We start from the raw sequence: 16,755 nt of genomic DNA, 5'->3' as shown, positions 1-16,755 counted from the left end.
GTCAGAAATGTAACATCGTGTTGTGCTCTGGCTGTGCTCTGCAACGTACTTACAGTAAGCATGAGTTAGGAACTAACACACGCCCCCTCACCTGGAGAAACTCCTGTTATTTTCCAAAATCTAGAACAAACTCAGAAAGTACCATCGAGTTTTAGCAGAACAAGAATCCAGAGAAACCCCCTACTAGTTTGTAAATTAAACAAAACATTTTAAAAAAAAATTTTCAAAAGTTGTGAATGTTTTTGTGAGACGCTATAAAACAGATTTAAAAAAAAAAGAAATGCATACAATTACAAAATAGCATTTAAGTTGTATTTTAAACATTAATTGTTGTTTAACATGTGCTGCCAACCTCCTTGGGCTATTTTGCTCGTATCACGTACATCCGCTCAACTTTTTGTTTTCTTTTTAAAGGGTTGTAAACCTTTTAATGCAAAATTCTACTCGTTTAAGAAAAACGTTTTCACTCAGTGGATCTGTTTGTTTGCCGATTTGCTGCGATAAGCTTCGCAGCCACGTCTTGTCCACATCACCGCCACAAGCACATTGTACTCTTCACATATTTGCCAACAAGTTGGCAGGCAAAGCCTTTGCAGATCAAGTTACATTGTTGATGCAACTTGTCTATCACATTAGCTCCAGTTTGCACTTTAAATGTCAAAAACGTAGTATGAATGGCACAGCAATCTGACTTTTTTTTTTTTCTACACTGATGTAAACCCTTCACACATTTTAAATGCATCATTTATCAATGAAAATGTTACTGTCTGTTCATTTAGTGGTTCGGACTTTATTTTCATACTGCAGTGTGAAGAGTGGGAGGAAAAAATGTATCAATGCCATCAGGTTTTATAATCAAGGTTCTTTCCTGTTTAATAATCAGAGATTAACTGATTATTACCCTCCACCCCCCCGCCTTAAACCCATCACCATCATTGGTAATGTCATTCTTCTTGACTTTCCATGAACTTCACTGTGTTTTTTGTGCAGGCAGTTGCTATGACAACAGAACAGTTTTGTTCTTCTGTATTGGCAAGAAACCAGCAGCTCCCACTCAGTGCAGTCTTTGCAGCTCAGTAATCACACAATCACTGGCAAACATCACAACACGTCAATCAGGGAGCCACAAGTTACTCATATTCAAACATTTACATCAGCCTCACCAAATCATTTTACTGATTTGTGGGGTTTTTTTTTTTTTTTTCCTCATCTGCTCTCGTTAATTAGTCAAATTACCTTTGGTGATCGTCAGTGTATTCGTCTGATGAATGGCAGTAGACGGCGCTGCTTTCATTACGGCTTCAGGTTTTATTTCCGACAGTCACCTCGGAATCAGGACGCGATGAATTAAAGCAGCTGGATTCTGAAATGTTGTTGTGGAGTCAGTTAAACACAAAAACAACAGCACGTTTTGATCAATGCTGTTCGCCAAGAGAGAGATATTAGAAGATGACTGCTTATAAAAAGCCCTATAGCCTTTTATTGCATAATAATTGTCATGTTTAGTGTGATAGTGCCTGTTACAGGCTAATAGTTTACCTTAATATGTTGAGAATATAAAAAAGCTTAAACTCTTTCTTGGGTAAAAAAAAATCTTCTGCTTATTTGCAATACTTCCTCTGGTAGCAACCCTTTGTTATTGATGCATTCAGATGTTCATTTTTTTTTATGAGAAAAGAAACGCAAAAAAAAAAAAAGCAAAAAAAAAACTCACCCATGCATTATTTTGTTTCCACAGAGACAAAATGAGACGAGACCAGCTCTTGATCAAGTAAACAAGTTCAGGACATTTTATTTTTCTATTCGAGCACCATAAAGAAATTTGCAAGCGTACGCTGTCGTAAAGGTTACGGGTAACCTTTCACCTTTGGGGTCTAAATGACTATCATGAGCTTCGAAATGATTGCAAATTCAGCCCCAGCAGCAGCTCTCAGCCATAAACGTCATGCACGCTCGATTTGCAATTAGGATGCGTTTATAAAATTGAGCTCTTTGAGTCTGAAGTGCAGCTATCATTGTGCTAGTGCAATATTTACTTCACTTAGTTCTAAAGGATGAGATTGCAGGACGGTCGCCACCCGAATGTGAAGCACAGGCACTGTAAACTTGAACTTCTCGACAACGTTCAGGTAGATCACGTTGACGCCAAGGCTCCAACTTATAGGAGACTTAAAGCCCCTGACTCAAAAATGTCACGTAAACAACCAAACTCAGTCGACTGCTTGATTTTGATGTGTGCCTGACTGACGATTAAGCTGCTATTTAATCTTACGATTTTCCAGATGACAGATCTGTGCTAACGCGCTCCCTAAGATAATCGACTGACTGCAGACAAAAGGAAAATCGCCTTAATAAAGACGTCACCGTTAATTTTGCACGGTCCCCGTCTCTTTCGCTCTTGGCAAATCGGCAGATGACTACATCATGGTTGGTGGGTGTTTAACTCTAAAAAGCAGTGAATGGGCACACTGAGCGATAGCAGTCAAATCTATAATCGTACGCCCCTCGGCTCCCAGCCTGTCAGCTTTAAATAGCGTTTGTGGCATTCGCCGGGATGCTGTTGCTGCTCTTCCATTTGATCAGACTTTCTTTCAGGGGTTTTGTCACTTTGGTACCACCTGCTGTTTCATCCATGTACTCGCGGAAGCAGTAGACCCCGTACAGCCTGAACTTTTTGTCAGGGAAGCCCAAGTGTCGGACCCCTGGGTGGGAGCCTCCGCAGCGAGAGCGGGGGTTGACGATGGGGTACCGGATGCTGCCGTCTTCCAGCCACCCTGCTTCGCAGCGGTCCAGCAGCTGGAACTTCCACGCTGCGTAGAGCTGACCCACTTTGGCCACGGCCGATCCATCTCGAACGCACGCCTTCACAGCCTCGGCGTAGTTCACTTTCTTGAAGCGTTTGAGGAAGTACACTTTGCCTAAAGGTGCATTAACAAAGGAGAGTCTGTGTAAATGTGTGAAAATGTGGATGAAACGCAATCTGTGTATTAAAAGAGGCAACACGTGAATAAATCAGACAGATTAAAATCAGACTAGCTGAGCATGGGGGCAGATTTTGTTCCTGTATGCCTGGTTTTTGTTTAGAGATTTCAACACAGTGGGTTGCCAGTATATTAATAATTACCTGTTTACATTTTTGCCCTGTAAACAAGTTGCACCGTATCTTATTTGGACTTTATAGTGACAAAAAAAAGCATAAAGCAGCAAATAAGTGGAATATTTTAAAACTAAAACATTGGGAAGTGTGGCTTGTATTCAGATACTTTTACATAGACAACCCCAAATAAAACTTAGAACAACCAACTGAAAATGGCCACCGTGACAAGGTGGTGCCATCAAAAAGAAATAAAAAAAAAGAGACTTTTAAAATGAAATTACAGGAATAAAAAAATAATAATCTTCAAAAATAAAACCTTAAGTTTCGCCCCAAATATGCCCATAAAAATCACGTCAGCAGCCTCGGTCTCACTCGTGGCTCAGCTATAGATTTTCTGCTTGTTTATGTGACTGCTGACTATTAGAGTGGCAGAATATTGTCTCATATTTCCCCAGGGGACTTTCAGTAAAAGGGCTTCCAGCTGGACTGAGATACAGTATCTGACTGGGCCACCGCTGAAACCTCCTGCCTGCAACAGACTGTCCGCAGTAATTAACACACATGGGAAGCAATGAGCGGTTATGTCAGCTTCCTGTCAAATCAGCTTTTTCCGTCTGAGGAAAAAACATGGATGCTCCTTCTGAACGCCAATTATGAAGCCTAGAAGGAACTTAAATCTTTTTTTTTATTTTTTAAATGAATGTCTTCAATTCTCAATATAGGTCAAAACATATAAATATGAATTCATGTTGGGGTTTTTTTTTTCAGAACAGAAATTATGTTTTCAAAGCTGCTAAAGTTCAACACAAATGATAATATCCCCTTTAAGCATTTTCACAGTTTGTCATGTTGTAGCAACAGACTTTAATGTATTTCATGGAAATTGTGTGACGGATCAGTTCCTAGCAGTTTGTTGTTGTTGTGCATTTTGCCAAATTAAAAAAAAAAAAAAAAATCTAAGACTTGTGTCATGCATTTTTACTCAACAACGACTCTTTCTTAAGAGCGTTTGGATAACATGAGTTATAGTAACATTTAATTTCCCTTTGGGAGTAATAAGATATTTTTAAGCTGTATTTGAATTTCCTATATTTTAGAAACAACTGTGATTACAGCTGCGCCAATTCGGAGCATGTTTCTACCAGCTGTGAACTTTTAGACATCCAAATATCATTTTTGTTCCTTTACAAACTCAGCCATAAACTGCCACCAGTTTCCCTGTTTAGACTGAAGAAAGCATCCAAGGAGTATGATGTGATCAACACGATGTTTCAGGAGCTCTTCGTTTTTTTTTTCTCAGATTAATGCCCTCCTTTCCTGGTTTGGGTAGAAAACAATGTCTTGGTGGGTTTGGAGCTGCCATACTCTATTTTCAAATGACAAACTACGCCCTAAAGGATGTTAAAAGCTTGGGATAAATGTTTTATTGCCCTCCCTTCATTTCCACCACTACCATCTCTAATCTACTCTGTGGCTTGGTTTTCATAATGCTCTTTGTTGATCAATGTTCTCTAACAAACTTCTTGAGATCTTTACGACTCAGCTTGGGCAAACTGAACGGCATGACCGATTAACTTGCTGTGTTTGCGGCAGATCTGCTTTATAAAAGGGGGGAAATAGGATATTCATCCTGATCCAGTTGACTTTATGAAATAAAAGGCAGTGCAGGCTGTATGTCAAGGACAGAGAGCAAAAATCCAAAAATGGGTTGGGAGAACCCTTTTAGAGCCCCTGTGTGTATCTCAGTAGGTGTGTGAAAGGGGGCACAGATGTGGAAGTCGAGGTTATCTGTAATTAAGTTGTGGAGAACGGACAATGGAGGGGCTGAAGGGGGGGAGGGGGTGAGTACATCCAAAACAATCTGGGAGCAGTCCCCCCAGGGCTGCTGACATGGATAAAACCACAGCAGTCCGGGGGCAAATATGGACACGAGACGCAGCGTGGACCACACAATGGTCAAGGAGAAAAACCCAGGAGATCCACAGAGGCCGATACTGTTCCCACTACACTCTCATCATCTGGGGATGGTATTAATCCTTTAGAAAGGCAGTGTATGCTTAATCCACAGCCCAAAAAAATTGAAGTTGGATTTATAATTTTAAAATTAACAGATATTTTCCCATAAATTTTATTTGCTTACCTGTTCCACGCTAAGCTGAGTCTGGTTCACTCTACATCTTGAAGCTTTTCTTAATCCAGATTGTAACTAATGCCTTTTAACAAACATAATGACCGTGGTCTAATATAATTTCCTCACCTAAATGAACATTACAGTAAAATATGCTTAAATATTTTCTGTATCTGCACAAAGCAAGCATCAATCAGATTATTATGTTACAGACTTTTCTTGTCATGCATTTGGGTCATGTCACATTTAACCCCCCCCCCCATGGGACTGTGCATTGCCTTTTACTGAGCGAACATGAACCCAGCGTTTGGCTGTTCAAACTCTGTTTGGGTGTATGAACCCGAAAGCGCCGCTGTGCTCAGACTTTGGGTATGTGATATAAATTAAAGCTCTGGGAGATGAAAGGCAACGCTCTGCACCCAGAGGACGCTGTGTCCCTTACAGGACTGGGTACTCACAGCCTGATTTAAATCTAGCAGCCTCGGGGCGTCCGAGATCACAGTCAGAGATCAAATCAAAACAAGCCTCTGTTCCCCCATCATCAAACCGCACTTCTTCTTTACGGTGACGCTTTTGCAGTGCTGTTTCTGACGACGCGTTGCTCTCCCCTCCAGTCGAGTGTAGCCACGGATACCAGTTCCGACGTCCACACTGAAACTGTGTGATCGAACCGTAAAGGCGTGTGCATGCATCTGTGGTTTCTGACTGTTTCGTCTCACCATTTAGCTTAGAAGTGAAGCAGAAGGCGTCGTAGCGCTCATCCTCCTTGTGCCTGTAGCCGTAGTTGCGGACGCCGGCCGGGGTGTCCTTGCGGCCACACTGGTCTCTGGGATTGGAGATGGGATACTGGACCGAGCCGTCCTCCAGCCATCCAGCATTACACCAGTCCAGTCCTTCCAACCAGGCCTGATGAGGAGCACAATGTGGGCCAGTGGGCCAAAGTGAAGGATTAAAGACATTAGAACCAATGGAGGGGATAGGATTTATTACCTCTGTCATAACTCCATTAGTCTTACACTTAAATGCCTGAGGCTTTTTTTTTTTTTGATTCAGTGGGAGAACCTGCAGTAAAATGTTTCACATGACTCAGACTTTATACAGCTGTAAAAAGAAAAAAGAAGAAAAAAATTGCCAAACACTTTTGTACCTTTAGACAATTAGATCTGAAGGCACATCGTCAAGGAGACAATTCACTGATTTTAGGATCTAGTTTATTTTTCTCCATACAAGTGTGACGTTTACATCTGACTGACCCTGGTGACAAAGTTCAATGTAGACATAAAACTTGAGTTTGACCTTTCTTGGTTCACCCTGTAGTTGAGCTAGAAGCCCTAATTTCGTAAATTAACACCATTTCGCTGTCGCTTTTTAAAATTGAGTGGTGAGAGGTTAAATTCTGCAGATAAATGTTCTCCAGGGTTAAAACAAGGCTGTATTTTTATTTGATACACATGCCAAATTGAATGCGAATTCACCATTTTCCAGGTCTAGATGGGTTTGCGTAAGAAAAAAGACAAAAAAAATAACACTTATATTTCCAGACTTTATTCCCTGTACCTTTATCGAAATGCTGTCCTTCCTTCTGTCATGATCCGTGGTTTTCTGTGTGTTTTTGAGTTTTTCAATGTGTTTCTGTTCCCTGTGAGTCTCTGTCCTCCCTGTTGATTGCTCCCCAGGTGTCGTATTCCCTTGATTACCCCGTCTGTATTTAAACCCACCTGTGTCTGTGTTCTTCGTCGGGTCCTTGTCTTTGTTTGTCATACTTGTATCGCTCTCCGGTCGTACTGCTAAGTCCTGGATTGCGTCAAGCTGTATTGCTCTCCGGTCGTACTGCTAAGTCCCGGATTGTGTTTGCTTGCATGTTAGTTCCGTTAATCAGTTGCTACCGGTATTTAGCTGTGAGCTAGTCTCTGCCGTGCTGCCTGTATGGACTACTCCAAGCGTCTTCTTCATTAAATTCATCTTCACCATAACCTGGGTTCTCTGCGTCATCTCCTCACCATCAACTACACCGTTTCATGACACCTTCCTTGCAATTTCAAGATGACGAGATTTAAACAGACCAAAGCCTTGTATGGCAGACCCACAATCCTTGCAAGGTAAAAAAAGAGAGACATAAACACGACAGACGCTACAGGTAACTATGAGTTAACTGTGACGCCAAAGATGGGTTTTGTTCTAGATGTTAATCCATTTCCTCAGCATGTGGGCGACAATACAAACTCCACATGAACGCCGACAGAACCTGCAAGGTTCTGTCTGGCACCACAGTCTTGCTACATGTTGTTAGATTGCTCCGGTGGGACGATTGGTGTGCAGACGGAAGCACCATGTAGTGTCAGTCAAATATCTCGCTGCGTCCTTCAGCGATAGACATAATGTACGTCTCTCACACAGGACTGTGACAAATTTATCCTCACATTTGACACTTTCATGGAAGAGTTTCTGAATAAAAATAAGAGGAAAAAACAGATAAGGCAAAGAGTTTTAGTCCAATACTGAGCCAAAGATAACATGCACATGGAAGGACGGTCCCGATGCGCAGGGGTTTTGTCAGGCGACGAGATGAAGGCTGATCTGACCAGCTTGTGTCAAGAACAGAACACTCAAGCTGGCCATCATCTCCGCTCCAGAGCACACATGAGTGACAAAGACGTGCTTTTTGAGGATAAAATCTCAAAGAAAGCGCTGCATCTTTGATCTACCAGGCTGTCCAGACATCACAGCAAACCCCGAAGACTTCCTCAGATACGTGTCTTCCTGTTCTTCATGAACGCATGTGAAATGCTTAGCAAAGAGCACAGGGGCTGCCATCTTTTCACGTCAGACTACTCTGGAATTTCTGGCTGAAAATGTGTACAGACTAAGGCAGAAATACATGCCATCAGTTCTCTTTTGATAGAAGATGTGCTGACTTCTGTAGCTTTTTAAGTCTCAGCTGTCAATTACTTTGTGCTTCCTTGTTTTTACATTTCTATTTTACTGTGAATAACTACCCCCCTAAATGCTATGCACATGTTGACTATCTACAAACTGTGGTAATTTTTCTTCAGGCATTTATTTGTTCGACGTTGGCGATCTACTGTAGACACATTAAGTTTGAAAACAGCCCTGGGAGTCAATGTTCAAACCTACGTGTGAGGAGAGGTTAACTGATTTTGCTCTCCTCAGCGTGATGAAATGGCAAGGAAAAAAGGACAGCATTTCAATAAAGGGATAGGGAATAAAGTCTGAAAAATCAGTTAGATCCCTTGCAGAACGGCTTCCAGAGGGATTTAAATGGGCTGTATTTTGTATTTTCCAGACATATGGCGCCATTTCATAGCACAATGGAGTAAGTATGTCATTATATTAAAAAAAAAGCTGTAGTGGAAGAGTCCTGCTTTAGGTTATTGATAAGCCAAGATCCTGGCGAACGACAACCATTGGGTAAAATGAACAATCGCCACCCAGATCTTTGGAAGATTTAACCATTCCTATCCTCAGCTGCAATCGCTCCCAAAACAGAACAAACACTACAGTTTTTTTTTTAACTCACTTTGTGCAGCTGAGAGTGAGAGGCCAGAATGGCGTCCTGATGTTTGCAGGCGTCCTCTGCCTCGTGGTAGTTCAGCTTGTAGCGCCCGTCGCGGGGGTAGTAGGGGAAGACCACTCCTGCAGGCGACCCAAACAGAAAATGTGTTGGAGTGAAAGGCTGCCAAGATCATGAGTCTTCATTAGCTGAAAAACGTTTACAGAAGGAAAAATGTCGGCAGGAGGTCAAACCGATTCCTGACCTTCTAAGTCGAGGTTGACGAATCCCGTATCGTCCTCCATGTCGTTAGTGACCTCACACTCGTAGCGCCCGTAGTCCTCCAGGGTGACATTTTGGATGATCACCGAGGCATCACCTGGTCCTGCCCGCTCCAAAAACACTCGTCCCCGGTATGAGCCAAACACACGCTGCTGCCTGGGGGAAGCAACAAGATCAACGAGCGCAATATCCCAGCTCTTTCAGAGTGAACCCTGCTTGGCATTTATTGTTGCGTGAAAAAAAAGAAGAAGAAAAAAAAAAGTGTCAGGAGTCAAAATCAGCTCGTGAAACACTATGTCATCACTTGACGCCGTTTGAAGATTAAAAGCTTTTTCTAATTAACTAAACCAATACATGGAAATTTAGAAAGAAGGACGCTGAATTTACTTTCCGAGTGCAACGAAGACGTCCTCGAACTGCAGGGCATCTGTCACTTTGGTCCATTTGATCCGGATGCGAGCGGGGTCTGTGTTCTCCGGCTCATGATGAAATCTGCAGGGCAGCGTGATGGAGCCACCCCGATGTGTCACCACCTTACCTGGGGCTGTCTGCACAATCACAGCTCCAGTCTCATCCTCTGGGAGGTGGGGGGAGGAGGAGGACGAAGCGTAAACAAACAGCATTTAAAATGAAATACATGCATTTATGTAGTAATGTCTCATAGATTCTTTTAGGCTTTTTTTTTTTTTTTTTTTTTGACGCAGAACTGCTATCTGAAGCATTTCTGATTATCAGTTCAAATGACCTTTGGTACTTTTATGCACATCACTCACATTTTAAAAGTACCGTATGTTTGTGGGGGCATCATGTAACTCCCCACTTCCTCCCTCCCCCCAATTAGAGCTGCACAATATATCACAAACACATCCCCATCGCAGCATGCCCATCCTCCTGCATCGATTTGTTGTCATGTTATCCTCTCTAGGAAGTTGCCAAAACTCTTACACAACATGACTCACCGAAACGGCCCAGTGACTGTACCTTGAACCTTATAGCAGGCGAGTATAATTATTCCTTTTGGCAGATGTTTACTTGACTTGTGGCATAAACATATAAATGTTTAATTCAGAGCTGCAAAAAGGGTTTTTTTGCTGGATGACACCCGGATAACGGCACCCACAATTATCCATGCCACCCAGCAATTAGACCCTTCCTGCTTGTTGTTCTTCTCAAACTTGTGTGTCCGCCATGAAAGTGTCAATGGGTGTTTTGAACATAAAAAGGCTCAATGTTTTTTTTTTCTTTTTTTTTGATTAGATCATAAGAGAACTTTGTGTTGCTGCTTTGTCTTTATGGTTAGCAAATACATTATGCTTCAAAAATGGGAAGTTTGAAACATCTTCAAGGGATGAAAGCATAACTAAGTCGACTTCGTTCAGAGGTTGTTGAACCTGAACAGGCCTTTTTTGGAATTGTAAAAGTTTTGGAACATGTTCCGAATGTTGAGCGAATACGACGAGCTCAAATCAGACTTGCAGCTGTCAGACACGTGAAGGCATCATTACCGAGCACGTGCACCACTCGTCTCCTGGGCTCCATCAGATCCTCGGGCGACACAGAGAGGGCAGAAGTCAGGATGAAGATGACAAAGAACATTTCACCAAAGATCTGAAGCTGACGTTGCTTTGAGGACTGCGAAAGGAGAGCACATTAAAAATCAGCATCACAGGCTTATCTAAGGAGGAAAAACCCCTTAAGCAGACCTTAAAAGAGTTAAGCTGCGGGATATGTCACAGAAGCATTTATTAAAGATATAAATGCTCTGAAAAACATAGTCTGTGGTTGAACCTTTGCGTTAATGCTGAAACTCTTTGAAAGATTTAAAAAAAGAAACCGACTATGTGCACGGAGGGAAAAGTGAGAGCAGACAGCAGATTACTCTGGCCTTCTCGAGGTACGGGATTAGAGGATTAGTTGTTTTAACTGTGTTTGGTTTTAAACAGAGCTTTGCTTAAAAAAAGAAAGAAAGAAAGAAAGAAGACAAGAATTTTACCTTGCCACCCTTTATAACAGATGCCAGGGAGAACTGGAAATCTCTGAAACGTTTGGGCATAAAAACAACTCGTCCCTTTAATTTCCAATTAGAAAGCAAACGATCAACTGGGCATCTGCACCAGCGCATATCAACCCAGAAATACACAAACGGCAGACACCGATAACTCATTTATGGAATAAAGAAAATTCTGTAGAAAAGCTAAATGCATCTCATATTTTAGTAGATTGCAGACCCAACTTCAGCAACAATAACTTCAAATTGATGTTTTCCGGAGGACTTTTTCAATATTTCACATTGCTGTGAAGAAATTTGGAAAATTGGAATTAGGGTCAGGGTCAGGAAAGGTTGGAACTAGGATTGGAATTATGTTTGGATGAGGTTTGGAATAAGGGTTGGATTTAGTGTTGGGATGAGTATTAGGCTTACAAGGTGTGTTATAAGGTTGGAATTAGGGGGTTCCAACCATTATTGCAACCCGCCTTGAGTTCTTTGCAGGGATGCAAAAATAGGAAACAGCTTTAAACGTCTTCCTGTTGAGAAAATAACTTTCCTGTTGTCGTTAGGTGGACAGATTGTGTAGAAAATCCTTTCCAGTCTCATGTAAAGTGGTGGTTACTTATCTAAGGTCTTTAATTCTTTACATTTTGTTAAACCACATCTGCTTGCTTCATGACAGCAACCAACCAAAGGCTTTTTTTTTTTTTTTTTTTTTTTTTTTAACTGGCAGCTATTTTCCTTCTTAAATCCAATGAATGGACAAAGATGCTTTGGCTCTCACACACAACCCCATTCTCTTTGGTTTTATGTTTTTGTTTAATAAATAATGATACAAAGCACATCAGATTAGCTGGTGAAGACCAGCTCTTGTTTTACATGAATGAAGATGCATTTTCTTTTTGTCGTTTATTATAACTGCATGTTGTTGTTTTTCCCCACAAAATTACACCTGTCATTTACTTTAAGAATGCGTTCTATCAAAAAAGGGAACAACGAGACTGCCTTGCAGTAAACGTCTTTTAGTTAAACGGGTGCTTTCAGCTCATTTTACTAAAACGCTCTCTAACTGTCATTGCTTTGGATGCACAGAGCTCTGCAGTTTGCAGACCAGTGTAGGGCTTGACTCAGCACATAAACCCAGTGAAGGTGCTGCATCAGATTAATCTATTAATTCTTGCATGGGACAGAGGGGCATTCTGCGAAACACAACACGCTCAGGTCCATTGTTTGGATTCTCATGCAGGTCCCGAGGGGATAAATTCATCACCACAACAAAAGTAGTGCCAAGTGGGTCCAGTGCAACTGACTGTTTTTCTCCCTTACCGAAGCGCTTCTGCGGCGTATGAAGACTTAACTTGGCCCGAGGCCTCTCAGTGGCAAATGTACTAAATCTGCCGTTCTGCATGCACCTTGCACATTGCAAACAACCCTGCAGCATCATTCCTCTTGAGGTTATTCCAGAGATCATCCTAGCAGTCGTACAAGTCATGCAGTGCGCAGAGCTGCAGAGCTCAGCCGTACTTACAGAGTACAGAAGTCATTTTCAACTTACCATGGCTGTCAACCCGATTTAAGGCAGACGTTCTGTCGCTCGAGTCCTCATTCGGGTTAAATGTTGTTCTGCTGCTGCAGCACTCGCCTCTCTCCCTCCCTCCATCGCTGCTCCCTCACACTGCAGGGGGAACCACCAGCGTTTGTGGGTCCCGCAGTGCTTCAGTGACGCAGCACATTATTTGTTTGGGTCTATGTGGAAACATAGCAGAAGATCTGCCACAGGAAAACATTCGCTTTGTTGGGTTTGTGTCAAGCTGTTTTCATTGAAGGCGTTGTCTAGTAGTTTTTGAACTAATAAAATTGACATAATCAGATGTACATGACTGAGGAAGAGCAATAACAAACAGGCTTCAGATCACTGTTTTTTTTTGTTTGTTTTCTTTTCTTTTCTTTTCTTTTCTTAAGTAATACAGAGTTTGGTCATTTCTCAAAGAGCAAAGACTAATTGCAAAAATTCCAAAACAAATAGTGAATTGTTCCTGTTGAAAGATATATAGAGTAAGTTTAAATTTTGTTCAGATAATCTCTTTTAAAACTATCATTCATGTTTTCTGATTATTGTCTTATGCCTGCATCACATGTTACTTTGAATATTTCCGGTATTATGAAACAAGCTTCTATAAGTGTGGCGCTTTTGCTTATGATCTTGTCATTTTGTCGTTGGATACAAATTGTTATACTGCTTCAGAGAAGAAGCATATCTGTTCATGGTTCTCTAAAGAGCTGACATATTTTCTGGGTTACATCACACTTGCATTGAAATTTCAACACTAAAAAACTCTCTAAGACACGATATATGGATGATGTCCCGAAAGTAAATCCGTTTTCCATGCGATGCGATGAAAAAGTCTCTTGAGATGATTGCAGCTGGCAAAGTGAAGAGACACGAAATCCACCTAACAGTTGCATGCAGATAAACCTTTTCAAAATTAAACCGTTCTGGTGGTTCTTTACAGCTGAGATCTAATCTGACTAGGAGCTTCTGACAAAGCCAGGAACAGGACCTGCCAAGTGATCGGCAGCTGTTTCTTTCCATGCCATCATGTTGCTTCTCCCTCTCTGAGGGATGGCAGATCCATCAATATGAGATGCAAACAAAGCAAAACTTTCACAGCGAAGTGTAGCTTCATGAATGTGAGCCAAAAAATAGACTCGAGTCCAAAGCCATAAGCATGCAGTGGTTATCATTGAACAAGGTACGTACCTTTTCTCAAGTCAAGTTTACAGCCAACATACCAAAAAAAAAAAGAAATATCTTGTGCGATTATTCAAGCTAATAATTTTAAGGCATGTTTTTGTTTGAGTACAATTAAAAGCATTGATTTTGTCATATAAATCAGAGTGGAGGTCATTTTCTTATATAAAATGCTTTTTTTTTTAAACTGAGAATTACTACCATAAATTTCCAAATCTGTTTTTTTGAGGATTATTTTACCATGTGTATTTAAATCCACCTGTGTCTCTTGTTCCTTGTCTAGTGTGGACCCGACTGTCGCTATCAGTGTGTGAGTACTTTGCCTCTACTCACCTGTGCTGCCCGGATTTGTGTGTATTTTGTCATTAAATCATAATTTTCTCTACATAACCTGGGTCTTACTGTGTTTACCTCACCGCAGAAATGGTCTGAATATCAACGATTGCATCTTCAAGCAGTTAATGTCATCATATAATGTCCAGAGCATGCTGACCATTACAAAAGCCAGCCTAAAACTGGAAAAAAACATTTGCATTTTATTGTAGAAGTACTGAACATGCTAAAACTTCAGTCATCGGTCAGTTGCATTGATGTGCTTTTTTATCAATAAACACCCGTCAAAGTAAACAGAACTACTTACTATTCGCTGAAGTATATTTTCCAACTATCAGATAGATGGTAAAATCTATGCTTCCCTGCAAGTTTTCCAAAAAAGGCAATTTCCCATTTCCGAACATGAAGTTCGGAAATGGGAAATTCAGGGACATTTCTTACCTAATCAAGATGCATATGAAACATTGAAAATAAAAGAAATCTCATTCTCAAATATGAAATAAAGCCACAATGTCCCTTTTACTAAGACATTTTGTCTGAGTGATGCATTTCTCTAGTTTTTTTTTTTTTTTTTTTTTTTCAAGCCTGAGCACAACTCTAAGTTACAATAAACGTGGGAGGCATGTGTCGTAACAGTCCCCCCGGCGCTCTGCACACAGGCTATTAGCCCTGGACAAAGCCGTCCGTGGTTTAATTCCTGAACTCCAGACCTTTAACACATGCCTTCTCTCATCTCTCTCTGGCCTGTTTCCTGACTGAAGCACTGGTGATAAAGGCCATTAGTGCCAAGAAAAGTTAGTCCAATTATTGTTTCCCTTTCTGGAGAATGTTCAGGGACACTGAAAACGGCTGTGCGGCCTCTTCAACCCAAATGCTGGGTTTGTGCTGTTGAGCTAGACGGTGGGTGGTGTTAAAGAAACATTTGGCCAACCACTCAGTTTGGGTTATGGATGATTTGAGAAAGAGTCATGTCGTTTTTCACAGGCACGAATGTCTGACAAGACGTCAGACATTCGTGAACATCTTCCACTGGATGGAATAACAAAAGATGAGGCGATCCAAATGGGTTTCTTCTAATCAAGCAGGTTTTTTTTTTTCTTTTTGAGTTTAATATAGAAACATCCCACAACCAACCTGTAAAAGGGCTTTGATAATGTGATGGCAAAGTAAGGAGCACAAAACAATCATGGTCAGTGCTAAAATAATTATTTTTTATACAGTGAATCTGTGGTATTCATGGGGATTAGGGATCACAACTGGGTGCAAATAGCTAAAAGCTAAAATATATTAAAAGCTTAAGACATTGCTTTAAAAATGCTTATTGCTGCCTATTTTAGTGGTTAAAATAGGCATAAACATACCGGTGGAGGTAAAAGCTGATATCTACATTCTTCTTAAGCTCTGCTCTTGGGGGTACAGCGAATCAGAGGCAAGGAAAATGAATGTTACATCTTTTGTTCAATAATATTTTCTACCAAATTCTGATAAAAAAAATAAAAATTAAAAAAAAGTTGTACCCTTTAAATAACAAAGTGCCAAAAGAGCTACTAATAGAGCTGACAACAAGGGTCAACTGCTTGGAAGGAAAACATAGCAGGTGAATGGACTAAAAGATGAGATTTTCTTCAGGAGCCAGTTATATTTAAAAAATATATATATACAATGCAAAATAAAAGGTTAGAAAATTTAAGGATATTGCATTCAAACTTATCTTTCTAACTAAATAACAGCCATATTGTCTACTTCATTCTCAAAAAAGGAGACACAAAAAGACATCGGAGCGGAGACGAAGAGAAGGGATTGTACTTAGAAGATTAAAACATACATACAGTAGGTCTTGTTTTCATTTATGTTCAGATCTTGTGCCCAGCGTTTGTCCCGATTGTGTAGCTATAACTATATACTTGATACTCCTGTTATGCCGGAGTCGAAAATGTTGAGCTGCATTTTTCACGGCCGCAGCGCCACAGATCTTCAGGGCCTCCTGCACAGCCGAGCAGACATCTGCAGCTGAGATCCCCCATGACTCTCATCATGAGATTATAGAGCTGTTTTGGAGAGGCCATATTTTGATTTAAAGCCTCCGTCACATGAACATAATGCAGTCGTACAAGCAGGAGAGCAGGCACACTTCAGCACGTAAAAACAAGCTGCTGAGGGAGAGCAAACTGCACAAGTCTGCTTATTACTCAGCAAACCGCCAAAGGTAATTAATTAGCAGTCGGTCATGGAGCATGCATGAAAAGAAGGGTTACACTGCCGCGCTCAGAAGAACATGCTGTAAGCAGTCATCAGATGAAAAGTATTTGGCAATTGTAATTGGTACATTACCATAAACACTTTTTATAAGTTTAGAAGAACCACGGTTGTCATACATCAACAATGCGTTATCTTATTAAGAGGAGGGGGGGAAATTCTTTTAGAATGTGCCATTGCATTTCATGCAATTGCAAACACATTTGATGCCTTTGTCAAACAGAATGGTGAGAACTGAAACAGACCACTTATTGTGCCACCCACATACAACTGCTGCATCCAGCGTCAGAAAGCAAACAAAGACGATCGCAAAACCAAAGAGAAAAGATGAAACGCTGGCAATCTGGGCACCAAGAATCAGACAGGGGAGAAAAAGAAAAAGAAAACAAAGAAAGAAGCTATCCTG

General features: G+C 41.0%; 2 protein-coding genes across 2 annotated transcripts in view; one reads left to right on the top strand and one right to left on the bottom strand.

Annotated features, from left to right (window-relative positions):
- The window catches only part of sbno2b (strawberry notch homolog 2b), a 182,898-nt gene that overhangs the window by 7,309 nt on the left and 158,834 nt on the right, over positions 1-16,755 (top strand). The gene's annotated exons all lie outside the window — the stretch shown is intronic.
- On the bottom strand, positions 1,764-10,478 carry hapln4 (hyaluronan and proteoglycan link protein 4). Its single transcript, XM_014999215.2, has 5 exons — positions 9,406-10,478; positions 9,002-9,174; positions 8,764-8,879; positions 5,945-6,131; positions 1,764-2,918 (listed from the first exon to the last, which is right to left on the bottom strand). The coding sequence occupies exons 1-5, from the start codon at positions 9,639-9,641 to the stop codon at positions 2,527-2,529; spliced, it is 1,104 nt and encodes a 367-aa protein (XP_014854701.2). The 5' UTR covers positions 9,642-10,478; the 3' UTR covers positions 1,764-2,526.

This window comes from Poecilia mexicana, unplaced genomic scaffold (genome assembly GCF_051168715.1).
Source record: "Poecilia mexicana isolate PSO_F unplaced genomic scaffold, ASM5116871v1 scaffold_4, whole genome shotgun sequence".
In the NCBI taxonomy this organism is placed as follows: domain Eukaryota; kingdom Metazoa; phylum Chordata; class Actinopteri; order Cyprinodontiformes; family Poeciliidae; genus Poecilia; species Poecilia mexicana.
The sequence above is the reverse complement of the archived record's forward strand: the minus strand, read 5'-3'. Positions and strand labels throughout refer to the sequence as shown.